This window comes from Leptodactylus fuscus, chromosome 2, assembly GCF_031893055.1.
Source record: "Leptodactylus fuscus isolate aLepFus1 chromosome 2, aLepFus1.hap2, whole genome shotgun sequence".
NCBI lineage: Eukaryota > Metazoa > Chordata > Amphibia > Anura > Leptodactylidae > Leptodactylus > Leptodactylus fuscus.
In genome coordinates this window covers 234449241-234477071 of record NC_134266.1, presented here as the reverse complement: position 1 = coordinate 234477071, position 27831 = coordinate 234449241, and the positions used below count along the sequence as shown (strand labels likewise).

Here is a 27831-nt window from a genome sequence, read left to right as displayed (position 1 = left end):
TGTGGTTAGCTTACTTATAGATATAACAAAAAGCTGTCACCTAAAATAATGGCTTTCTGTTACGATATCCCATTACTTTCTGATTAGTGGTAGTCTAACTCCCAGACCCCCACTTATTAAAGGGGTTGGCAGCTTCTTTAGGACTTTACAGGTGAAAAAAAGTAAAAAAACAAAACAAACACAAAACATTCATACTCACCTTCCCTTACCTTTTTTGTGCCTCCTCATATCAATCGTCACTCTCCTGGTGATGTCATACACTTGGAATCAACACTTAGGCCCAATCACGTGACCCAGGGTGCATGTCATCACTGAGAAGGCAGAAAGAGTACAAGGCGCTGCAGTGAGACCCAAAAGAGAGAAGGGAAGGGGAGCATGAGTGTTTTGGGGGGTTTTTTTTTTACACCTCCCATGGGCCTATACTTATTAAACTTTGGAGTCTGAAGAGACCTGCGTTTTCCTGAGAGAGCTTCAAGAAATTAGATAGATTGTATCCTAGGAGCCATAAGAGTGTTCTACACTATGTTTTAAGCCAATTTAAGGTGTGGTTCATACCATACTTGTTCAATCCGAAACAAATCTTGGGCCCAAGCCATCTGAACCTGAAAGGAAGCAAACCCTGAAATCTCTGTTCCTGCTCCATTGCTATGAATAGGGCTGTTGTGCTGCATTTTATGGTACAGCTGCTTTGCAAGAAAAAAGAATGGAGAATCGGACGGATCCGTAGGGCAGTGATGATGCCTCTTCAATCTCATGATCTATGGGTGTCCAACCCACCTTATCGGTATATAAAAGGGATATTAAAGGGTTTGTTTAGGATTTCTTGGATGTTGCTAATAGGCAATGCTATAGAATAATGATATAATCTACACGATGGTCACCTTGTATAGAGGTGGTATAAGTGGTGTAACAGTAGTAGTTATAATTATTGGAAATTAGTTATTGTATAATTGCCCCTGAGCAGCCTCATGTGACACTGTCAATGTCCTTAGATCTGTTGGAAACTCTAATGGGACTTGTACAATCCGATAACAATAGACTTTCTTATAGCAATGTGTTGTGATATGTAATTACAAGCGGTAATATCCAGTTATTATATAGTAGTCACTTCATTCAAGGTCTTAAGTAATACAAAGCTCAGTCTCACCCACGAAGAAATACTGTACGTTGGATTGATGAGTCACAAAATAGAGAATTAACATTTAATGAATTAAGGTTTTTTTCTCAGAATTTTCCAATATCATTAGCTGACAACTAAAAAAGCATCAATGTAAATTGTATTCCTGGAAGTATTGAAGTGTTCGGTGCTCTCCTCTGCATTCACAAGAGAAAATAACAGTATTCATGACAATGTTTCCTTAAGTAGTAGTGCAAGTGGTACAGAATGGGTATTGCCATCTTATACATATATGGTGTATCCATCGGATTTGGATATCCATCATTGTCCAATACGAGGGCACTACCTCTGATACGTGCACCTATCTTAAGAATAGGATCCCCGACCCCTCAAATAGTCTCTTTTAATGCAAAATTAGAGTGGGGAATAGAGAAAGTCAACCACCTCTCTATTGACAGTAATGAGACAGGGGTAATGGGACCCCCATTTTAGAAATAGGTGTAAGTCCCAGAGCTCTGAACAGCCTATATTAGATATTATTACATTATGGGGTTATGACATAAATGTCTGATGATAGCAGACAAAACCAACTATGCTACCAAAACAGGCGTTGTCTAAGCAGACTCCCTGGTATTCACCCTTTAACAGTGTCTTCACTATGGGAAGCCTACCAGATTACTACCTCTTTACATGGTCCTGGTGAGATGAGGAGAGAAATGAGATCAGGGCAGGCAGCTACAGTTTATTGGTCATGGCCACGGAGGGTGTCGGGGAAGGCATCCAGGAATCACTGGTCAGGGACAATCCAAGGATCAGGCATGAGTATCAATAACAGAAGACTGGAGCATGGTCAGGAACAAGCCAAGGGTCAAAACACAGGTCAAGTCAGAAGAGATAGCAGGCACAGAAGTTTAACATGCTTGAACATGCTTTGCTACAGAAGGTCGTGGCAAGTGAAGTTGACGTAAATCCACCAGGGCAGAAGTACTGGTGTGCACAGTGACCCATGAGGACATGCCTGTCCTATAGGCAGATACAGCGGCATCATTAACATTGGGAACTGCATGAGTATAGCATCTCATAGCAAAGGTTACTACTGAGACTAGCAGTATGAAGGCAGGTATAGATCACCATCATTACACATCACATCTCCTTATACTAGTAGCCTGCAGCTGCCACAGGATGTGACATCACGCTGACAGCCTCAGATATGACATATATTTGCACTACATATTAAACATCTATGAAAGGTCACTGGAAGTTAGTAATGGGGGACAAGTTTCTCTGAAAAGTTCATTATTTTTTTTATTTAAAGGGGTATTCCCATGATGCTTGTTCACTAACCTGCAGGCTGTTGTGCTCTCTTCACTTCCTGCTTTTCTCGGCACATAGGTGGGCGGGGTTTCACTTGCACGGGATTGGTTGTAAATGAATTACCACAGTGTGAAGCTGATGTAGCAGAGCTGGATTTGAGTCAGTTTGCATTACATACAGAGGTAATGGACTCCCTATCTCAGCCCTTATCAACTAAATTCAATTAAACCGATTGATAAGAGCTCAGAAATCCCTCACTTCCCCTATCTGTGTCATTTAAGTAGCGGAGCCTCTCAAACAGCTCAGAGCTGCTCCCAGCCCCTCCCTCTCCCCTGAGAGCAGGCAGCTACATCACTTGACAAATGAGCAGATAATCCCAAGGGCCATAGAAACGGAGTGTAAACAATGAAGTGAATACATTAAGATAGCGGCCAAACAAAGCAGTTTTGATAAAGCAATGCATTTAGGAAAGGTCTTAAATCCACATAAACTAGCAGTATAGATAGGATCCTTGTGATGGGACAACCCCTTTAAGGCTTCTAAATGTTTATTGTATGATGACATTTCTACTATAATGTATTTTTGCAATCAGTATTAACCTTATACCATAATGACAAAAGAGAATGTGAGCATTACAGTGCATTAAGACATTTAAGGGGATCAAAGATGAGGGTTTTTTAAGTATAGCAAGTGATAAGTAATAACCGATAAGTAATATCATTCATTTATAAATGTGTGTTTGGTGGATTTTTGAGTTTATAGTGTTTGAAGAAACAAAAATTTATTTCAGGATAAAGAGCAATTATTTCTAAGTGCATTTGTTCTATGAAACGCTCCGTACATTAGAAACTCTGAAATGAAGTTCTGTTAAATTGCTTGGTGCAGTTTTGTAATTCCAAATCCCTATTTGATTCTCTGGGTCCATTACACAGTGAATGAGTCACCTCTCATGAAATGGGGAGAAGTCTCAAAAGACGTAGAAACACAAAACAGAATCATGTTGTCAAGTGCGGAGTCTTTAAAAGGCTTATTCAGCTAGGACATCAGTTTTAGATTGGTGGGGGTCTTACTGTAGAAACCGGCTGTTTCTTACAGCACACAGCTCCTGGCATTATTAACATGCTGGGCGCTGTGCTGCTTCCTTGGCAGGCAGTGGCGGATCCAGGGTTTGCGGGGCCCTGGGCAATTGACTTTGGTGGGGCCCTACTTACTGGGGGTCTCGCACTTCTAACCTGTACTTCCCAACTGTTGAAGACTAGAAAGAGGGAACAAAACGTGCGACGCGCGCAGCGCGCCGCAGCAAATTAGGCCCCGCCCACTTTTATGTTGACTCCACCCATTCTCATTCAATTTTCATGTGATTCCACACAGTATAATCCTCCAACAGTCACCCGTAAATTATATCTCCCCCCCATTTTCATATACACCCTTCATCTACCCCTAGTTTCATGTCCCCCCCTCTCTCTGTCCCCAGTGTCATGCCGTTCTCCCCCCTTCATCTGCCCCAGTGTCATGCCGTTCTCCCCCCTTCATCTGCCCCAGTGTCAAGCCATTCCCCCCCCTTCATCTGCCCCAGTGTCATGCTGTTCTCCCCCTCCATCTGCCCTAGTGTCATGCCGTTCTCTCCCTCCATCTGCCCCAGTGTCATGCTGTTCTCCCCCCCTTCATCTGCTCCAGTGTCATGCTGTTCTCCCCCCTTCATCTGCCCCAGTGTCATGCTGTTCTCTCCCCCTCTTCATCTGCCCCAGTGTCATGCTGTTCTCTCCCCCTCTTCATCTGCCCCAGTGTCATGCCGTTCTCCCCCTTCATCTGTCACAGTGTCATGCTGTTCTCCCCCTCCATCTGCCCCAGTGTCATGCCGTTCTCCCCCTCCATCTGCCCCAGTGTCATGCTGTTCTCCCCCTCCATCTGCCCCAGTGCCATGCCGTTCTGCCCCTCCATCTGCCCCAGTGCCATGCCGTTCTGCCCCTCCATCTGCCCCAATGTCATGCTGTTCTCCCCCTCCATCTGCCCCAGTGTCATGCTGTTCTCTCCCCCTCTATCTGCCCCAGTGTCATGCTATTCTCCCCCTTCCATCTGCCCCAGTGTCATGCCATTCTCCCCCCTCCATCTGCCCCAGTGTCATGCCATTCTCCCCCTCCATCTGCCCCAGTGTCATGCTGTTCTTCCCCCCTTCATCTGCCCCAGTGTCATGCCATTCTCCCCCCTCCATCTGCCCTAGTGTCATTCTGTTCTTCCCCCCCTTCATCTGCCCCAGTGTCATGCCATTCTCCCCCCTCCATCTGCCCCAGTGTCATGCTGTTCTTCCCCCCTTCATCTGCCCCAGTGTCATGCTGTTCTCTCCCCCTCTTCATCTGCCCCAGTGTCATGCTGTTCTCTCCCCCTCTTCATCTGCCCCAGTGTCATGCTGTTCTCTCCCCCTCTTCATCTGCCCCAGTGTCATGCTGTTCTCTCCCCCTCTTCATCTGCCCCAGTGTCATGCCGTTCTCCCCCTTCATCTGCCCCAGTGTCATGCTGTTCTCCCCCTCCATCTGCCCCAGTGTCATGCCGTTCTCCCCCTCCATCTGCCCCAGTGTCATGCTGTTCTCCCCCTCCATCTGCCCCAGTGCCATGCCGTTCTGCCCCTCCATCTGCCCCAGTGCCATGCCGTTCTGCCCCTCCATCTGCCCCAGTGTCATGCTGTTCTCACACACACTCACCATTCCTCGTTCCCTCGCAGCTCTCTCCCTCATACACATATTGTAGCCGCGATGTGATGACGTCATCACATCGCGGCTACAAATGCCGGAGGCCGGAGCTCAGCGTTAAAGCAGGAGCTGAGCTGTGACAGCTCCGGCTTTAAACGCCTATGCATTCGGCTCATCGGCGTCCTACCGCCGATGAGCCGAATACATAGGCGTTTAAAGCAGGAGCTGTGAGCTCAGCTCCTGCTTTAACGCTGAGCTCAGTAGAAGTCGGGACATGCCGACCGGGACCATTTTGTTAGGTCCCGGCTCGCCCGGCCCTGGATCCGCCCCTGTTGGCAGGGGTGTAAATTGAGGGGGTGCAGAGGGTGTACTCCCAGGAGCCGTAGGGGGCCATAAGCACTGGCATCAGTATTGAGATTGCAGCTTCTATCTGGCCCATAAGCCAAGGAGACCCACAGAATAACCAAACCACACAATATGGATGATTAAACTCCTTAAGGCCGGGTTCACACGGAGTATTGTGGCTCGTCATTTGGTACGTACACGCCGCGGGATCTTTTGCGGGCCGTATACACTCCCATTGTTTTCAATGGGAGCCAGGACCGTACACGCGGCGCTATTTTGCCGCCGCTGCAAAATCACGGCCGCGAAATAGTGCCACGTGTACGGTAAGCCTTACAGTCAGACTCCCACCAATCTAAAGTTGAAGACCATCTTATAAGCTGGATAACCCCTTTAAGTTTTAACAAACTTGGCTTGAATGTGGTTAACCCTTTCCTGACATTTGATATACACATATGGCAAGGTGACCACATGGGCACAGGAGCGATCACTGCGAGATGCCATCTATAACAGATGGGGCCATGTAATGTAAGTGGCGTACAGCGGCAGGGGTTGCCCTCCTTCATGCAAACGGCCTTTTGCGATGCGATCTTGGAGCGATGGTTGCTATGGCAGCTGGATAGTTCCTCTCCTTGTTGTACATTTACATCTCTTCTACAAAGAGATTGTACAGGTATAATAGTATTCCCTTTAGAGCCAATATATACTGACGTGGGGTATTTAGTGAGGTTTCTGCGGTGCATTAAGGAACATATCACGTTGCAGGTTTGCTTTACTGTAGGCGATGACTTAGCAGTCATTTTTATCAGGTGTTTTGTGATGTCAAGCACTTTTAATAAGGTTTGTCCATGTGCACATTTGCATTGAAGCCTCCATTGCAAATCTGGTCAAAAATATTAAAGACATTTTGCCTTTTTTAACGCATTCAGAAAAGTTCCTAAATTCCCAGTTGCAAGATACTGTAAATTATACCTATATAACAAGAAAAAGGAACTTGTCTGGTTATTACTGGGGCTTTTCCCAAAAAGCTATTAGATAGTGTTTGATATCCATCCCCCAAAATGTAAAGAGACTTCATACCCGGTAACACATAGTACATGGATTTACAATATTTCCCATTATTTGCTCAGCAGCAACATGTACTTAGATTGTCGGGATGGCTGATAATCTGATTCATCAAGCGGCCCATAGAGATCCTACACTGTTCCTACATACATTTTGACATTTGCTCTTTGTTGCAGAAAGTTGCGTGCACAAATAGATAAAACTATTATAGATATCAGACATTTCAGTTTTCATAGACATGACACATCCAGCCAAGAGGAAAGGTATTAAAGGGCACATCTGTAATTGCTTATTTTCCACTAGTACCTGTAAATAGCATGAGGATATCATTTAATCTTACACTGTGGAATACAATATTCTTGTTACAATATGTTTTTATGAGCTGTGCAAGGCATCAGTGATAGAAGTGTTCACCCAGTGCCAATACCAATACCAAGGGATTTCCCAAGCCTTATTGATGGATAGATCATCAATGTCAGATCAGTGGGGTGCAACACCAGACATCCCCAGTGTTTAGCTGTTCTCAGCAGGTGATACACAAAGAATGGAGCAGGAAGCAGATAGCACTGTTCTCTGTGTAGTGGCCAAACCAGATATTGCAAATCAGTTCCCATTCCCATCGCTTTTTGCTTCCTGTTCCATTGTCTTTGTTTTCGCTGCTCCAACAACTCCACTAATATTTAAGATCTGTTCTTAGGATTGGTCATTAATATTTTAGCCCAGAAAATGTATTTCATTTCACTTCTAAGGACAAAATAAACAGTCAGGATAAAAGGTAAAAAATAAACCACCTGGTACCTCTGCTGCATGACGAAATCCGTGGTGGGTGGACTTCAGAGGGGCTTGGATCCCTTATGGGTTGGAGATGTAAGCTGAAGCTCAGCACCGTGACCACCTGTCAGAATAGACAGAGGTAAAGAACAATTGAAAGTGGCAAAAAAAAACAATAAAAACGGTAACACTTGAGCGCTGCTAATACAAATAAATGGTATTGCATCAAGATATTTTATTCCACAAGATCAAACACAAATGAATAGGTAACGTGTTTCAATTATACCTACGGAAATACTGGCGGTTTCCCTAAAGGTATAATAAAAGCAAAAAGTCTGCAGAGGAAACCAATGCGGGAAAAAAACGCAATGCGTTTCCACTGCGTCTTATCTTGCTACGTGGTGTCTTAGCTGAAGTGATAACACACTATTTGCGCAAAATATGGAACTGAATTGATAATTTGAGGTTAAAAGTGCTATTTAACCCCTTATTACCTGGATGCATGCTAAATATATACTGCACCTTTATGATAAAAGGAAAACCTCTATCTAGTCAGATCTCTATATGGTACATTTAACCGCTACGCAAACATTTCTGCATAATGTAAGTTGCTATGATACATAAATTATAAGGCAAGCAGTAATATCTTCCCGATTACACGAAAATTGCAAAATGAATATGTAACAATTGTTTTTCCTGTAAACATCTGAAGAGCTGACGACGCTCTTCGTGTATTTTTCCCCAGTTAATTACGAAGAGCTGATGAAATTGTAATGTCGCCGATTACACCTGTAGCTTTACACAACCGCCCACTCACAAACAAGACATGATGCTGTCTGATGTACTACCGCAGATTAAAACGTACTCCCCCACCCACGGATAGGCATCAAGTCGACGCACTCCGAGAGCCATTCTCACATCACAAGCACGTCAGCACTTTACACATTTTCATGTAGCAACCAGCTTAATAAGCCATTTCTAGCCTAATGTATATTACGCTTATTATTTAGATAAAATCTGTTTTGGATTATTTCCATTCACCCGCTAGATGATGCTTGACTGCAGTCATTTACATAATCCTATTATTGCACGCTACGATTATACATAAACAATCATTGTGGAGTTCATGCACATCTTTTCTGTCCAGCTCATACACAATTTGCAAAGTTCGGAAGTTTACTAGATCGATACCTAACAGTAGCAAACTAGCCTGACCCTGTCTGATTCCAAAATTAGGGGCCAGCAGCAGCAATGTAGCCGGCGGCTGAGGATGACACGCTGCTTTCTGCATGTGGGAGGATTGTTTGTTTAGCTCAGCTAAGAGTTCAAGTCGTGCACACTGGATGCCATTGGACTCGGAATCGATTTTCTAGGAATTCACTTTACAGAGAAGAGAGAAAATAAGCGCACAATGATACTGCCATTTGTAAAATATTCCAAGTTTTATCAAGACAAGAAAGCAGCTGGGACTAACTAACCATATCTATCATTAGACTTAAAGGGAGTCTGTCAGCACCAACAACGTTATTAAACTTGCGGTACATTATAATACTCTGATCTGTGAGTATAGTGATATCATTTGTGTGTACAATTGCTGAAAAAGATACCCATTGAAGTCAATGGGAGGCTTTTTTTCAGCACTGAATCTAACGGATTCCACACCAAATTCAGCGCCATTTTCCTCTGTGTGAATGTACCCTTACCGCAAGATCTTCCTCTTATGCTAGGTTCACACTAGCGTTCAGGTCTCCGTTCTCAGCTTTCCGTCTTCTGCATGCAGAAGACGGAAAGCTGTCAGAGCGAGTCCAGCCGTGAGCGGCGGTGAGCGTTTTATGCTCTCCGCTGCGAAACCGTTTTTTTAAAACCGGACACAGAGTACTGCATGTCCTACTCTGTGTCTGATTTAAAAAAAATGGTTTCGCGGCGGAGAGCATAAAACGCTCACCGCCGCTCACGGCCGGACATCTTTCATACTAATTCAAATGAATGGGTATGAAAGAGTCCTGCAGGTTTCCGTCTCCTGCTCAATTTTGTGCAGGAAACGGAAACCTGCAGAACGGAGACAGGGCGCAGATGTGAACGAGCCCTTACTCAATACCCATATGGTACTGAGCTTCCACCTGTCTACTCTCAAGTCCGCAGGATATGTGTGGCACTGTAGCTTAGGCCTGGTTCACATTTGCATTGGAGTTTCCATTCGGGGAGTCCGCTTAGGGACCCATCGAACAGAAACCTATACGCATAAAAAAGCAGTTACCTAAGGAAAACCGTGAACCCCATAGACTACAATGGAGTCTGAGTGGTTTCCACACAAAACATTGAGATTAAAGGTAGTTATAGTAATTTCTATGTATTGCGCTCCCCTTAGTGGTAACTGCAGGCAGCAAGTTAAGCACTCTAAAACTGAGTGAGCTTTCTAGGGAATATTTCTGAATGCATTTATATCAGTTATCTGGTGTAGATACATAGAGAAATATGAGGGCTGATTCAAGAGGCAAGTCAGCACAACCATAAGATTATGCCTATTCACCCCTTTGCGTTGCACTGGCATGTCAGGTGCAGGGCTACACACCACAAGAAATGGCAGTAACTATGTCTAGCCTTCTAGATTTCCATTTCTGATGCATTGATCACCTGCGATGTAGCAAACTTATTAGGAGGTGTAAATCTCTAACACAACTGGTCCTTATGACTTGCATATTATACACTAGTCTTAATAAATGGTCCGTGTGGGATACAGAATAAGCAGCATTACACAGCTGTATGCTACTGGGGGACACTGTGGTTAGTACTGCTAAATGCACGGCTACTGGCTGTTGTGAAGACGTGTTTAGTATGCAGAGGACTCTTTCGCCGTCCGCACGCATTTCCTTTAATTGATACAAGTAAACTTGACCTGCAGCGCACATATCAAACAATCTGGAGCGTACAGCACAGAGGTGAGTCTATAATGAGACGTCTGGGGGAAGCTTTCATGGGAAGCACAACTTTGAGACAATATTAGAGAAACCAATTAAAAATGTACATTTACACACGGCAGTCTCTTCTAAGCACAATTTTACTATTCACATACAGTATAATTTATATGAAACATCGGGTAACTTAGTAACTACATTACATTATTCTAAGGGTAAGACAGGCTACATTCACACAACAGTGATTAATGGACGTGTGACGTTTTATTTTTGATGGATATCCCATGGTTGCATTAAATTCAATGTCAGTGAATGGGGCTAGTCACATGACCGTTGAATAGGGAAGTTCAGGGGTTATCACAAGGGTGGGGGGCATATCCATAAGTAGGGTATATCATACTGGACTGGGCTTCAGCCATCTTTTTCGGTGTAGCCTGCTGGGGGAGTAGCATACCAGCCAGGGACAGAAATAGATTTGGTACAGGTGGTGGGTGACAGAAGGACACTGTCCGTGGTGAGCTCCATACTGGAGAACAAATCCCATCCCATGTATGAGACCATGATAACACTGGGCAATACTGTCAGTGACCGACTGCTTCACTCCAAGTGTGAGAAGGAGCTATCGGAGGTCCTTCCTCCCAACCACGGTCAGACTGTATAATCTACATCAGACCAAGCGAAGATCACTCCGCACAGAGAACTAAATGATCCTGAAGTCTTCCTTCTTTCTTTTCTTCCTAGCTGCTTTGGATTTCTAGTATTTTTCTCAGCTTATGTGTGTCTACTTCTGTAATATATTACTGTTTATTATCCTGTATCCATATTATCATGCTGCCGTAACGCACTGAAATTTTCCCAAGACGGGACTATTAAAGGATTATCTTATGTTATCATGTGAGGGGAGCATATTGTAGGGGAAATTCCCCTTATGCACTATAGTCTCCACATTGTGCAAGCTACATAATTTTTTTTATCTTTCTGGTGACGTACCCATACGAGGGCAGAATGATATGCATTTTGTAATGACATCATTTTGTGGAGCCTATGACTTATTGACTAAATGTTATTAACTCTTTCTTATTGGATTAGTATAGTAAAGATTAGTATTGCGCCTCCCAGGTCCCACACAATATAGTGCACCAAAAACCCCACACCGTATAGACCCCAGGTCACCAACTTCCAGAATCTTCCTGAAATTACTTTAGAAAGTGGTCAGTTTTAACTGTCAAATCTCGCCCCTGTGTATACCCTTGTCAGGGGCCTAGGTGATACTAGTGGGATAACAGTAAGCCTTGCAATGAATGACAGTAAAGCCCATTACTATACCTATATAAAATATCAGTGACATATTTGCAGTATCGGTACATGTGCATGTGTCATACACGGTTAAGCCAAGACATCTCCACTTCGCTTTCCGAACACCAAGAATCATTTAACATTTAGGTCAATTGTTTAATACTTAATGTGATATTAAAGGGAAGGCAATACTGACCCCTAGTGGAGCTTTGAGAAATTTCAATAGCACTGTTTCCATTCTGGTCTTCTGTATGGCTCTAAATACAGCACATGGGTCTGCACAAAGTGACACTTAAAGGGATTCTACCACTAAAACACTTTTTTTTCTAGTTACCACGTCGGAACAGCCTTTAAAAAGGCTATTCGTCTCTTACCTGTGGAAGTGCTCTCCGCCGCGCCGTTCGTTCAAAATACCGGTTTGTACCGGTATGCTAATTAGTTCTCTCGCAGCGATGGGGGCGTCCCCATCGCAGGAGCAGCGATGGGGGCGTCCCCATTGCAGCTCGAAAACCGACCGCAGCGCTGCCTCTCTGGTCTTCGGTGTCCTCCCCTTGCTTCTTCAGCGTACTGTCGGACGCCTGCGCAGTACGCTCTGTTCGACAAAGATTGCCGAACGTACTGCGCATGCGCGAAATTGCGGTCCCAGCCATAGTGCGGGCACCACACTTTTGCGCATGCGCAGTACGTTCGGCAATCTTCGCCGAACAGAGAGCATACTGCGCAGGCGTCTGACAGACGCTGAAGAGGCAAGGGGAGGATACAGAAGACCAGAGAGGCGGCGCTGCGGTCGGTTTTCGAGCTGCAATGGGGACGCCCCCATCGCTGCAAGAGAACTAATTAGCATACCGGTACAAACCGGTATTTTGAACGAACGGCGCGGCGGAGAGCACTTCCACAGGTAAGAGACGAATAGCCTTTTTAAAGGCTGTTCCGACGTGGTAACTAGAAAAAAAAGTGTTTTAGTGGTAGAATCCCTTTAAGGTTAATAATATGAAAGAATCAGAAGTGACTGAAACCTCAGCTGAATATACAAAACACCAGATATAAATAAGGCTGGATTCACACCTGCACATGGTTTCAGTTGGGGGATTCCATCCCCCATTCTGCTTGAAAAATACAGAGAGAAAAGTCATAGTTACATAGTAGATGAGGTTGGATAAAGACATCAGTCCATCTTGTCCAACCTATAACCCTACAATCCCTTGTATTGTCCCTTCAAGCAGGACATTTCTCTCGTCATTTTTCTGGCGGAAACCCAGTGGACCCCATCATAATCTATAGGGTCTGTGGGTTTCCACAGCTTCTTATGCCAATTTGGTTTCCATTTTTTGGGACTTCAAATGGACCCAAAGAAAGGAAACCGGAGCAGAGTCGAGAACCTAGCGTCAGCTATCAATGTGCAGATGACATGCTGATAGAAAGGAGGCATCTCATTGACCTATTTAGTGGATTTATTCATGTAAAGCTATCCAGGATTTGCAAACCAGGAACATTTCTTGAGCAAAGAACATATGCTGACCCTCCGCTAGAGGGACACTATTTGGGATGGGTGTAAGATATTTACTGTGCCATTTTACTCTTTCCTCAGAGCTCCAGTTATTAGCAGAACATCACTTGTGTAAACAGGGCTCCGAAGATGAGGGAACCCCACAAAGTAAGAACAGCGTGGAGAATAGACCAAACTTGGGGTGCTGCTGCCATGGAAATACCGCCCCAATTCCCGCGTCTCAGCAGATGGGCTCGTGCAGCTGTTTTACACAGGATGGACAACAGGAGAAAAGTGACCTGGGGAGGAAACAAGATTGTCAGCCAGACTGCTCAAAAGGTAAGAGGGACGAGATCATCATTACTGGATATTTTTTGATAATTCAGTTTGAATATTTTTATAGGTTCAAAAACGACATATATCTTATGTTTTGTGGGTGGTTTTTGCTTGTGTTGACCCTTCTTTGGCTCTGTTCACATTGCATTAATTGGTTATGTCAGAGTTTTCATCAGTTTTTCTAAAAAATTTTGACAAGAATAGCAGAGTCCAGGGCTAAACATATCATATTATATATCTTACACCCGATATCTGGTCTTGCAACATTTAAACACTAGTTGCAATAATTTTTTTTTGCAACTGGCGTTTTGCGCCTCCTAAGCCATTTTCATGAAATTGCGTGAGACATGAGCTACATTTACCGCAACTGTGCCAGCTAGAAGTTGGAGTAGATTCCAGCATAGACACATGGCCAAGTGGAAGGTATGCGCCTCCTCATAGAGGAAGCAGCTGTTCCTCTGGTATCAGGGATATGAAGACTGGTGTTCAATACACCAGTCTTCATAAATAGGCCCCATTGATTTCAATAAGGACAAAAATAGAACATTGCCAGTCATAGCTCCTACGCCGGTCCGTGTATACCATCTCCTAGCTGGCGTACATTTCCCACACCATTTATGCCAGATTTCTGATGTAAATGATGATAAATCTGATGGCTATGCCCCGACTATCTCCGCCATGTCTTCTTTTTGCAAAGATGGTGCAGTAACGGAAAAAAAAAATACAATTTTTGCGCAACCCAATTATTTGCTCAAAAAATGTGACTTCTTATGCATCATGTGCCAGAAAACTTGCGTATAAGGTATAATAAATCTTCACCATTGATTTAATAATGACCTGTATTACGCTGAATATAAATGCATGAACTCCATTATAATCTATGGCTTTATCCATTCAAAAGTGGATCGGCTACTGCCGTCCTGGCTCCATTATGAACAGCAGCCATAATGCAATGTGTGTTATTTACATACATTGCAACTCATGGGTTGGTGTCAGTAAATGTATGTACTGTAATATCATCATCAGCTATATAAAAACTTATTGTTGTGTCATGTATACAGTGAGTAAACTTTATTTACATCACACCAAGGACCCCTTTAAATTGAGGACTCCCCAATAGCTCCTAAGGGTCCTGCTCCATATTACAGGCTCCCTTTAAATTGCTTTATAGATATTTACTGTACTATGAAGATGACTACAAGACCAGGGGACTGACTTAGTACAACTACATAAACATTTCCAGCCTGGGTATGACTAGAAGTGGTTTAGAAGGTGTGACCACGGTATTAGGGGGCATTCACACAGAGTAAAGTGTCGCTGATTCTGCCTAGATAACTCGCAGCAGAATCAGCGCTGATAAAAAGACTCCCATTGACTTCAATGTGTTCTGTGCGGAAAACGGAACCCATTGAAGTCAATGCGAGTCTTTTTATCAGCGCTGATTCTGCCACGAGTTATCTTGGCAGAATCAGAGCCACTTTACTCCGTGTGAATGCCCCCTTGGAGGGTGATGATTACACACAAAAACATCTGTTGGCTAATAAAGATGACGTTTCACTTTCTAGATGGCATCACAAAAACTATAATCAACCCTGGTCACAGTCATAGGTGTATGGAGGAAAAGATACTCCCTTGGGGTATGTTCACACGGAGGTTTTTGCAGGCGGATTTTGAGGCAGAATCTGCCTGAAAATCCGCATGAAAAACCACCTCTCATTCAGGTCAATGGGAGTCTCTCGCAGTTTTCTTCCACTAGTAACTCATCCGGGCCTAGTCAGGAGCGGGATGCCCCAACGGAATACTGACACCCCGCATCGGCTAGCTGCGCGAAAATGTTGACGGCGGAAAAGGTTTCCACCATGTGAAATAGCCCTTGGAGATTTTGGATACTCAACATGGCTCCTCTGTATATTCACTATAGATTCTGCCACATCTAACTGGGGCTTTTTTCCATAGATACTGTATAAGAGCTTCCTTTATAGTTCACATTCCTTTCAAAGCCACTGTTATCTTTGGCTTAAAAAACAATGTAGCAAAATCTGCAACAACAAAAAGAAATGCAGCTTTTCCGCAACAGTTAGACTGAAGTGTTTCTTTCTTAGCATCATAGCAGGATAGAAGATAAGTTGCAGATCGGTGGAGGTGCAGCCACTGGTGCCCCCACCGATTATGAGAATGGGTTGCACTCCTCATTCTGAATGGGGTTGTGGACTAGCTCCCCAACTCCATTCATTTCTATGTGACTACCGGAGACAACCAAAGTACAGTGCTTGGCTACCTCCAGTGGTGCCATTAAAGTGAATACTACTACTGGTAATACTGTAGTTGTATTGTCTGAATGTGGTGCTGAGATCTCAAAGTCTTATGGATGACCCATCCAGAAATGAGACTGCAGCCCCCCTATGTCTAATAAACATAGCCACTGACACCTACTGTATATTAGTGTTATTTTTTCCCACAATGTAAAGTACAGTCCATCATTGTCTATCTTTTTATTGCAGAACTGTGTGGTAGGCAAACAAACACAGACATCAATGAAACAAAGGAGAAAGGAAAACAGAGCAGTCACTTACCGATTGCCCAGGATAAATAGGTCTATAAACAGCAAGAAGATGGAAGATATAAAGTAAGTCATTCCTAAAAGCACCATCTAAAGGGGTGATACATCCTGCTGCAGTAACTGATGGTGTCTGCCCTTCACAACAATTGTCTGGTAGAAGAAAATAATGTAAATGTGATTATTCTGGGGGAGAGACAGGCGTGGAGACTGATAACCAGTCACACAAGGAGTAACAAAACTAGGACATTCACCTACACAATCTATATTCTCTTACAGCAAATGCTACGAAGAACAAGATTTAGCTTTTAGGGGTTTTTGCAGCATTTATTAGCTGCATTCTACAACATGGGGACTGAGCCTAAAGAGGTTTTCCAGGGATAAAAATGTCCTCACAATTTGAACATAAATAACCTCTTAAAGGGGTCTATCCATCTTAATAATACAGGATAGATGGAGGCCCCGTTGCATAAGAACGGGGGTGTTTTGCCGGTCAGATAAGCATGCTCTGCTCCATTTATTTTAATGGAACCACTAGAGATAACCAAAATACAATTCAGAAATGTATTCCCTATCCTGTGGATAGAAGACAGGGCAAGTTTCTAAAATGGTAAAATCCCTTTAAGTAGTAATTTGCTGCCTAGCCCTTGCCATTGCTTCTGACTCGGTAGCTTGCTTACTTGCCATTGCCTTGAACTAGGGTCCATTTAGCTGTGTGAGCCAGTGATATGTGCCCACACAGCAGCGGACATCAAGATGGTTGGTGGCTGGGCCCTCTGTAGTGTGGCTGAGTAAATGGGGCCCAGGGTTGAAGGATACTGGTTGGCCTGACTCTGCACCTAGATATCATCTCAGTCCCCCAATCTGTCTACAGTGGGTAGTCTTTTAAATAATCTACTCAGTATTTTATAGAGAAACAGCCTGGTTGAGATGTGTATAATATATAATATAATATATATATATATATATATATATATATATATATATATATATATATATATTATCTACGTGAGTTGCAATGAGTGTACTGTGCCATGTCGGGGTGAGCTGGGGGGCCTGTGTGGCTCAGGGGCTCTGCAGGGGTGGGCCAGTCCAGGCCTCTTTAATATATATGCTAAAAACATACAGAAATTTGTGCTTTTTTTGGTGCCTCTTTAATCTAACTTTACACCACTTATATGTTAGCGTACTTCACACTAAATAAATGCGACCTATTTAGCATAATGTTCATGATAAGCCACACCTCTTTTTCCTAAGCCACACCCATGTCTACAATAAACGATAAATATCAGTTGTCCTATTACTTATTGCATTACATAATATATGTTTTTTTTATTCTTGTCAGCTCTTCATGTTGAACTGGAGCCAGGAAAAGAATTCCCTCAATGCGGGTGAAACCAGACACATAAAGGATCCAGAGCGCCTTTTCTTTGGAAATGATATTTCTGTCACATCTCTGCTGTTCGGGGGCCTAATGCTGCACTGTGTCTAGAGCAATAAACTGGAGGCCCCTCGAGAAGCAAAGAAACCGGCATTGTGTCCAGTCCGTTACCTCTGTCTGTCTTACTCTGTCACCTCTTTACAGCAGGAAGTCTGAACAGGTGCTAGGCCCAGCTTTGTGTAGTTGCCCTGGTATATGAGCGGCCCAGAATTCATCATTTGGATTTCATACATTTCTCTTATGATTTTATTGGGATGACTAAGGATCTCCTGGAATGTGCTCCTTAAATATCTTAGACCTAAGGAAAGGCTCATACCAGCAGGTATCAGGAATGCCATAGTCAGAGAGTTTTACTTGCCAGCTGGCACCATAAACATGGCGGATCAGTTTGGGTCCGTGCATTGGTTAAGGTGTTCTTCCTCATATCTAAAGAACACATAAAGGTTGATTTATCACAATCGGCTGGCAGGTAATATTATCCGAAGATGGAGTTCCCCTTTAATACCATCCAATACCATCCACACAGGACATTACACAGACACCCACAATGTTATGAATACAGACCGTTCTCACCTATACACTAAACCCACTCGGCCTGCTGGGGTTTTCTTTCTCATATACTCAGTTGGAGCACCAAGTTAGATTTTTCCCTCTGTTTGTCATATTCATTGTATCATAAAGCAAATTTATTCATGTTAATATAATAAAAATACCTTAAACTGGTTTTACTTTATTGTCGCTGAGATTGTATTATAATTTGTTACTGCTATGGTATTTCCAGCTCACTCCATTATTAAGCATCAAGTGCCCTCTAGTGTTTTCAGTGATGTACTACATTTGCAAAAAAAATATGAACACGCCAGTCCAGATCTATGAAGATTGGCATTCCTCACACCAGTCTTCATAGTCCTGGAGCCAGCGGAGGGTGTGCGTTATATATGGCAAGACGTGACCTCCACCAGGCTGTGTGCCTGGGGAGAAATGTACGCTAGCTCATAGTAACATTTATGCCAGATTTCTCATGTTATGATAGTAAATATGGCAATAGCCTCTCCCCCTTCACTCTTTAGCCACCCCACATTTTCAGGAAAGTGACAAAGGTGACACTGATTAAAAAAAATAAATAAATAAAATCTCAATTTGTGGTGCAAACCTGGCATATAAAGCATAGTAAATCTGGGTCACTTGTTCTACTTATAAACCTACAATTACTTTTCTACCTCTTTCTTGTCAACTTCATGAACAACTGATGCAATTCTTCACTTTCCTAGTGTTATCCATCTAAGACATTCCGCTTTCAGAATCCTCTTGGTCTTCTCAATCAACAAACTATTTCTCGTTTTGTTCCTAACCATTTAAAAAAAAAAATCGTAGTGGAATGAATAAACAGCGCCACTCTTTTCTATTGGCTTGTCTGGTATTGCAGGTCACTCTTATTTAGTTGCACAGAGATGAGCCACAACACTAGACACATCTTGTGGACAATCGAAAAAGCAGAACATTTTCCTGGGCAGCTTCTTTAATCCCACATCTGTTCCTGGAATTTATCTCCTTCCCCCTACCCCATCATTTCTAGTCTATGATTTTATCCCTCGCAGCTTAGAAATACACCCATCCCTTTGTGACTTCACACACATGTATCTTATTGTCACATCATCACAATAGAACATGCTCACACACAAACATTGTAACCATCACAGCCTAGAAATAAATCTACGCAATCGAGCACAATTTCGAAAACTACACGCCTACATATAGTACTATGACATCACCTTTGAGAAAAAACAGACATATACTATTGTGGCATTATCTCAACCTAGCAAAACCTAGAAATATGAACAGATACTATATATTGTGACATTATGACAAAGCAAAGCTACAACAGATCGAAATAAAGACACATTTACAGCACCATCACAATGCAGGATACAAGCACATGCATACTGGATACTATCAGAATCACTGGCACATCAGAGCAGCAGAAAATCTGATGACGGGGATGACGGGCATACCGTATTTTTCGGACTATAAGACGCACCTAGGTTTTAGAGGAGGAAAATAGGGAAAAAAAATTTTGAAGCAAAAACTGGTAAAATATTTAATATATGGGAGCTGTAGTTTTGCAACAGCTGCAAGGCCACATTGGCAGGTGACCCTGCAGCTGTACGGGGATGTATAGAGTGTTTTTGTTTGCGGGGCCAGATGTACTTTTTAGTTATACCATTTTGGGGGATATCTATTGCTTAGATCACCTTGTATTGAAAAAAAAAACCGGTGGTTTATGATATATGATTTTCTACTTTTATATATATATATTCTAGGGACAGGAGGTGATTTAGAACTTTTATTTATTTCATATTTTTATTATATATTTTTAAAGCTTTTTTTTTTTTTTTTTTTTTACTATTTTATTCCCCCCCCCCAGGGCTTGAACCTGCGGTCACTTGATCGCAAGTCCCATAGACGGCAATACAACTGTATTCTCACCCATTCAAATGAATGGGTGAGAAAGTCTCCTGCAGGTTTCCGTATCCTGCCTGTGTTTTAGGCAGGAACCGGAAACCTAAGTACGGAGACCGGGCCGCAGATGTGAACGAGCCCTTAAGGACACAAACGGACACAAACTGACAACAGATGAAATCCCATTGAAATGAATGGAAATTGTAACGGACACAGCTAGTGTCCGTTGCTAAAATTTTGAACGGACAGTAGCAACGGACACTGCAATCGGACACCAACGGTAGTGTGAACGCCTTGCTCCAAATAATTAATGCAAAAATGATGATGATAGCACCAAATCTACTAGGTATATGGATGAGATTCTTCTATCATAAAAATCTATGGAGCGGGGAAGAAGAAGGAGGCGTCTGCTGGAGGTAGAGAGAGAGATACAGAAACAGTGATAAGTGAATAAGTGAAAAAGTTCAATGACACTAAGTGATTCCTAATTAAAAGGTTTTCCAGGTTATCAATAAAAAAACATCAATGGAGTTACAACACTGATCGACTGTTTGAAGGAACTGTGGTTCTTGTGTAAGCGCCGTGACCCCTTCTCTGTTTATATGGTGTCCATGCAATGTAACTACAGCCTCGTCATATACACATATATGTCACAAGGCTAGAATCACATGACACGGTAAACAGGCGCCATGGCCCCTTCAAAGTGCTTATCAGTGGGGAATTCATTGATCTCTTATTGATGATCTATCCTGAAGATCATTAAAAATTAACTGTAAAGCCCCTTTAATAAAGCACAAGTGCCGTCTTATGCTATTTTAATTAAATTAATTGCTAGAGATGAGCGAACACTAAAATGTCCGAGGTTCGAAATCATACTGTTCGACTGTTCGAACGGATTTCGAACCCCATTATAGTCTATGGGGGGAAATGCTCGTTTCAGGGGTACGCAAAATTCAATAAAATTATACTTACCAAGTCCACGAGTGACGGTCGAGCTGGTCCTTGAAGTCTTCTCCCGGCGCAGCATCTTCCAGCTGGAATTCACTCTGCCTAGGCATCGGGGCCTAGGCAGAGCCGACTGCGCATGTGAGTGAATTCCAGCCGGAAGACGCCGCAGGGACGCTGCACAGAGAAGACTTCTAAAGGTAAGAGAAGAACCAGCGTTGATTGGCAGAATGTATAGCATTCTGCCAATCAACGCTGGTTCTGCATCGAACTTTAAACTTTGAACAGCTAGTAGTGTTCGATCGAGTACGAGTATTTCGAATACCGTAGTATTCGATCGAACACCTACTCGATTGAACACTACTTGCTCATCTCTATTAATTGCCCCTTATATTATGCCCCTGATTCCCTCTGACATAACTACTGCTTCCTATTGATCCCTTATGTAAATCATGCCCCCTTCTATTGATAATGTCCCTTATATAAATGATGCCATTTATTTAAATGATCCGTCCCTTGTATTCATAATACCCCCAATGGTGCCTTATACAATTTTTAACACTCCCTAATATATAAATGACCGCCTCCTCCTTAAGTTCATAATGCCTCTAATTTTCCTTTATATAAATGTCTGCCCCCCCCCTTGTGTACATAATGCCTGCCAATGGCCCCTTATATAAATGATCGCTTCCAATATATCCGTAATGATCCCTAATGGCTCCTTGTATAAATGACTGCCTCCCTATAATGCCCCCATTATTTTCATAATGCCCTTTATATAAATGACCACCCCCTTATGTTCATAACACTCCATTATAGCCCTTATATAAATGATCCCCCATATTCATAATTCCCCCTTATACTATTAAAAAGACCCCCTACTGTTATATTTACCTGTTGTGATCCCTTGATGAATGGAGACGCTGCCCCCCCTTCTTATGCTGCTTTCCATGCGCTGTATCCATGTATAGGATGTCTGTGTCTTAGCACAAGAGGTGCGATGCTATGATGTCACCACGCCCAGTTTTGACAAGAAGCAGACGTCTTCTATCTGTGGTCTCAGTGTCTTGTAAACCACAGGCCTGAAATGCCTTGAGCGTCACAAGACAGAGAGTTTATTTATAGGATGCAATTTAACTACATACTGAAGGTGTCCTACAAGACGCCAATCTAGGTAAAGCATGTATTAATGGCGGCCCTGATGTAGACCCCCACCCTAGATACAGCCAGTAACTTAGCTATGCTATGGGTACCGTATTGTATTACTAATGCATTCTCACTAGTTGTCAGGATCGCTGGACTTGTAGTTATTGGCAGTCTATGAGTGTCTCTCTATAATTGCTTACTCCCCGATGGGAAGCTTTTTGTTTGCTATACATACTACTACTACTTTTTTTTTTTTTTTTTTACAAATATAGTTTTTATTGGGAAAAACAAAATAAACATACAATTTTTCAATTACACAAATAGAATGAAACAAGAATAAAGTGATTAAGAGCCAAAACAAGAACAGAGTAGACTAGTAAAGGCAATATTATCACCCAGGAAAGATCCCAGGTCGCAACAACAACATGAGAAGATACACAATAGTATTGCTAACATTCAATAAAAGAAATAATAGGCCCTTCTGATGTGGGAAACGTACTACTGGTACTTGCAGGGAAAGTTCTTGGATTTTACAATATAATGCACATATTTGGATTTGATAAAAAAAAAACAAAAAAACAACAAGTTCATTGACTATGTTATATATCGATGTCCTTGAGATTGTGCCATTTGTTTTCTGTCAAGTTAACAATGTTAAAGGGGGGGTTTGGAACACCTATGGTCCAAAATTTGGAGCTGGTAGACTTACTAAAGTATTAGGCAATAAATCAGCTCGGAATTTTGGAACAAATTAGGATACAGATATAATACAGTCCTATGAAAAAGTTTGGGCACCCCTATTAATCTTAATCATTTTTAGTTCTAAATATTTTGGTGTTTGCAACAGCCATTTCAGTTTGATATATCTAATAACTGATGGACACAGTAATATTTCAGGATTGAAATGAGGTTTATTGTACTAACAGAAAATGTGCAATTTGCATTAAACCAAAATTTGACTGGTGCAAAAGTATGGACACCTCAACAGAAAAGTGACATTAATATTTAGTAGATCCTCCTTTTGCAAAGATAACAGCCTCTAGTCGCTTCCTGTAGCTTTTAATCAGTTCCTGGATCCTGGATAAAGGTATTTTGGACAAACAATTCAAGTTCAGTTAAGTTAGATGGTCGCCGAGCATGGACAGCCCGCTTCAAATCATCCCACAGATGTTCAATGATATTCAGGTCTGGGGACTGGGATGGCCATTCCAGAACATTGTAATTGTTCCTCTGCATGAATGCCTGAGTCGATTTGGAGCGGTGTTTTGGATCATTGTCTTGCTGAAATATCCATCCCCGGCGTAACTTCAACTTCGTCACTGATTCTTGAACATTATTCTCAAGAATCTGCTGATACTGAGTGGAATCCATGCGACCCTCAACTTTAACAAGATTCCCGGTGCCGGCATTGGCCACACAGCCCCAAAGCATGATGGAACCTCCACCAAATTTTACAGAGGGTAGCAAGTGTTTTTCTTGGAATGCTGTTTCTTTTTGGACGCCATGCATAACGCCTTTTTGTATGACCAAACAACTCAATCTTTGTTTCCAAAATGAAGTTGGCTTCTCCAAATGTGCTTTTGCATACCTCAGGCAACTCTATTTGTGGCGTACGTGCAGAAACGGCTTCTTTCTCATCACTCTCCCATACAGCTTCTCCTTGTGCAAAGTGTGCTGTATTGCTGACTGATGCACAGTGACACCATCTGCAGCAAGATGATGCTGCAGCTCTTTGGAGGTGTCTGTGGATTGTCCTTGACTGTTCTCACCATTCTTCTTCTCTGCCTTTCTGATATTTTTCTTGGCCTGCCACTTCTGGGCTTAACAAGAACTGTCCCTGTGGTCTTCCATTTCCTTACTATGTTCCTCACAGTGGAAACTGACAGGTTAAATCTCTGAGACAACGTTTTGTATCCTTCCCCTGAACAACTATGTTGAACAATCTTTGTTTTCAGATCATTTGAGAGCGGGCTGTCCATGAACGACGACCATCAAACTTAACTGAACTTGAATTGTTTTGTAGAAAGAAATGGTCCAAAATACCTTCATCCAGGATCCAGGAACTGATTAAAAGCTACAGGAAGCGACTAGAGGCTGTTATCTGTGCAAAAGGAGGAGCTACTAAATATTAATGTCACTTTTCTGTTGGGGTGCCCAGACTTTTGCACCGGTCAAATTTTGGTTTAATGCATATTGCGCATTTTCTGTTAGTACAATAAACCTCATTCCAATCCTGAAATATTACTGTGTCCATCAGTTATTAGATATATCAAACTGAAATGGCTGTTGCAAACACCAAAATATTTAGAACTAAAAATGATTAAGATTAATAGGGGTGCCCAAACTTTTTCATAGGACTGTAGGTGTTCAGAAGAAGACATTCAGTTTAAGGTCATAATCTGTCAGAGAAGACCTCACAAAGACTGGACCTTTCCCTTTGGTAAAAAAAAAAAAAAAAAAAAAAAAAGCAGAAACACAGGGTTTTCTTTTTCTTTTTTTCTACCAAAAATGTAGTCCTTTGATGGGAAATCCACACACATAGTGTTCGGATCAGATCTGGGACCTCTGCAGAGTCTTTTAGGTTGCCAATCTACTCCTAGCATGTGCTGGAGTTGTCAGGGGTGTATTCCTTTAAGCGCTGTGTGTGTGTTTCTCCCGAACCTTTATTAGCGCACTTCCATTTCTCTTGCACCGCGCAGTCAGTTCTTCTGGAAATAAGGGTTGGTTCACACTAGCGCTTGAATTGTGTGGGCAGTGTGCGGCAAGCACACGGAGCCCATTATAGTCTTAACTGCACAGCGCTTGCATTAGCGTTGGTATTCCGTCCGGGGGGTCTCCATGCGGACTCCTTGCAGACAGAATACAAGCGCTAGTGTGAACCAACCCTTAGAGTTTACCTTGTATCTGTGTATCACTGAGGGGTAATTACTCAAAGAAAATGTATTCACTGAAGGAGTAATAAAATAAAACTTAACTTTTAATAATGATGTTTAAAATAGGATTCTAAAATCACCCACAACCTGTATACTCATGGTGCTCAGGGGTAGGTAGATTAGAGGTATGTCCATGTAGTAAGGGCCATACTATTGATAATTGCCTCCACTATCCCTGTTGCACCACTACACACCCCTAGATACAAGCAGGGGTTAAACTTGTATAGTCAGTAGCTTAGTTTTAGCTCGGACCTGATTGCAAGTACGGCTGGACTATTCCTAGCATCCTAGCCATTAATGTTTTAGCAGAGAAAATAAAGTTCTGCTCCCAGCATATTCCCCTCAACGCGTTTCTTTAACCCTATTACGGGTCAGGTCATCAGGAGGAGTAGTGTACTCAATCGTACTAGTTGTAGTGCGGTAAGAACCGCAATTCCCCCGTCCCGTATGGTAGGACGGAGTACTGGTATATGCCGCCGACCGCGGCGTCTCTCTGGGATATAAATCCAAAACTCCGCCCATACACTCACGCCCCTCGTGACGTGGCGCTCCATCATTGGTCGCGCTCATATACTGAGACGGAGGCTGTGTGTATGGGTCCGATATCGTAACACTATTAGCCCTGAACGCTGTAATCATAAATAGATCACCGGCGTGGTGATAGCTCGCTGGTAAGTGAAGCATAATCATGTAAATATGTACCGGCTTATCTTGTCTCATCATTGATATGGTACATTAGTTGGCATGTTTGTTGCACAACAAATCGCATCATCTACAAAGGCGCTGACCATATTTATTTTATTAATAAAAACAAAAGGATATTAACTCACAAGTATCTGCACATCGCTACATTGTATAAGACTAATGCTAAGCCATGATGTTGTTAGAATCATATAATATAGTAAGTTCACTCACTAATCAACCAGATACCGGAGGAATTGCGGTTCTTACCGCACTACAACTAGTACGATTGAGTACACTACTCCTCCTGATGACCTGACCCGTAATAGGGTTAAAGAAATGCGTTGAGGGGAATATGCTGGGAGCAGAACTTTATTTTCTCTGCTAAAACATTAATGGCTAGGATGCTAGGAATAGTCCAGCCGTACTTGCAATCAGGTCCGAGCTAAAACTAAGCTACTGACTATACAAGTTTAACCCCTGCTTGTATCTAGGGGTGTGTAGTGGTGCAACAGGGATAGTGGAGGCAATTATCAATAGTATGGCCCTTACTACATGGACATACCTCTAATCTACCTACCCCTGAGCACCATGAGTATACAGGTTGTGGGTGATTTTAGAATCCTATTTTAAACATCATTATTAAAAGTTAAGTTTTATTTTATTACTCCTTCAGTGAATACATTTTCTTTGAGTAATTACCCCTCAGTGATACATATTTAAAAATTTGGGGAATTTCTGCCCTTTCTATTAGCATATCTATGGCAGGTTTTTTGAATAATGACATTGAAATTAACCCTAGCAGATGGCTGGAAGAAGCAAAAAATGTTTTCTCTGAAAATGAGTTAACAGCATCTGAACAATGCATGTCAATCAAAACCATGTTCAAAACCCTTACTAAATCATACCGTCAATATGTTAGGTGTTGGTGGGAGATACAAGGCTTGGGAAAGTATATTGAGAATAATGTAGTACCAAGGGGACTTAGAAACACCACCCTCCCTCCTGAACGTTTGAGATCTACCTCCTTCATGAAAAAGTGGGAGGAGGAAATCACTGCCAGTTCAGTTAAATTAATGAAGCTCCTAGTGGAGGAAGAGGAGTTAGCACTAGTTAAACATATAGCCACCTTGAAGGAACTCATAACAAAAACGAAAACATTCAGTAGTGATCCGGAATATGACAAACTTGAAAAGAACTTACAGGCTAATATTGAGAAATATATTGCCACAATAAAGAACAGGAAACATAGTCAATTCCAAAGGGATCTCAATGACTTCAAAGAAAATAAAGCATATGTATATACGCGGAGTGATGTAGAAACCGATGCATCAATCTCAGATACTGATATCTCAGACAATGAGAAACGCAGTGGCTCTAGACATCGTCAGACTAGAGGAAGAGGGAGGGGTGGTAGAGCTTTTCAGAATAAACAAGCCCCAAGAAATGGAAAAGAAAAATCTAGAAAGGGCCAAACTAGTGGTTTTTTATCAGAGGGCCCACAGATTTCGACTTACTTTTTGAGAGGCAAACAAACAGCGACCCCAGCACCAATGGACGGATAGGGGGTAGTTATCAGAATTCTAGTGCAAATTTTGAGGGACTTGGTGACTCTTTTGAATCTATGACATCTCATGATGATAACCTCCAAATTGTAAACCTTTCCAAACGCAACATTAGTATATCCGAAAAAGAGGATTTGGCGAAAGGTTTGTCATTTGTACCCACAACCAGATTTAATGAATTTGGGTGGGTAAAAGATATTATGCTTTTTACCCGCAAACTGCGTTGGGCTAAGTTCATGCAGATAATGGACGCCAACAAATGTAGGGAATTAGGGATGAATCGGGAGGATCTTCCAGACCTAGCCCTACTAGAAAATATGTGGGAAGAAGGCCAAGGGGGAGTCATCAAATATACAGACCTGAGATCTAAAAGTCGAAAAAATCCACCTCTATTTGACACTGGAATTATAGATACTTTTGAACAGTTGGTCACTAAAGAGTTAGCTGCATTGGGTTCCCAATATCACCCCATCCGAAATAACTTGACTCATAGCCAGTTGGAGGCCCTGAAAGGGTTAGAAATGGATACATCCATTGTAATTAAACCCTCAGATAAGGGGGGAAACATCATCATTATGGATCGTGATAAGTACAAAACCATGTGTTATGACATACTCAACTACCCCCAAGCGTATCGTGTATTAGAAAGGGATCCAACTGAGTTGTTTATGAATGAACTCATTGCATTATTAGACAAGGCTTTGAATGATGGGGTAATTTCGTATACTGAATGGGAATTCATGATGCCCAAAAAAACAGTAATACCTACCTTCT

The 27831-nt window shown here is 42.4% G+C and overlaps 1 protein-coding gene across 2 annotated transcripts in view; it reads left to right on the top strand.

Moving 5' to 3' along the window:
* PPP1R1A (protein phosphatase 1 regulatory inhibitor subunit 1A) overlaps nt 1–18060 on the top strand; it is a 137271-nt gene extending 119211 nt beyond the window's left edge. For both annotated transcript variants that reach the window (XM_075265859.1, XM_075265858.1), the window contains 3 exons: nt 13096–13332; nt 15831–15955; nt 17232–18060. In XM_075265859.1, the coding sequence (XP_075121960.1) occupies nt 13096–13332; nt 15831–15922 (329 nt within the window). In that variant the 3' untranslated portion in view covers nt 15923–15955; nt 17232–18060. The remainder of the gene's footprint in view (nt 1–13095; nt 13333–15830; nt 15956–17231) is intronic.
* The last annotated feature ends 9771 nt before the right edge of the window (nt 18061–27831 follow it).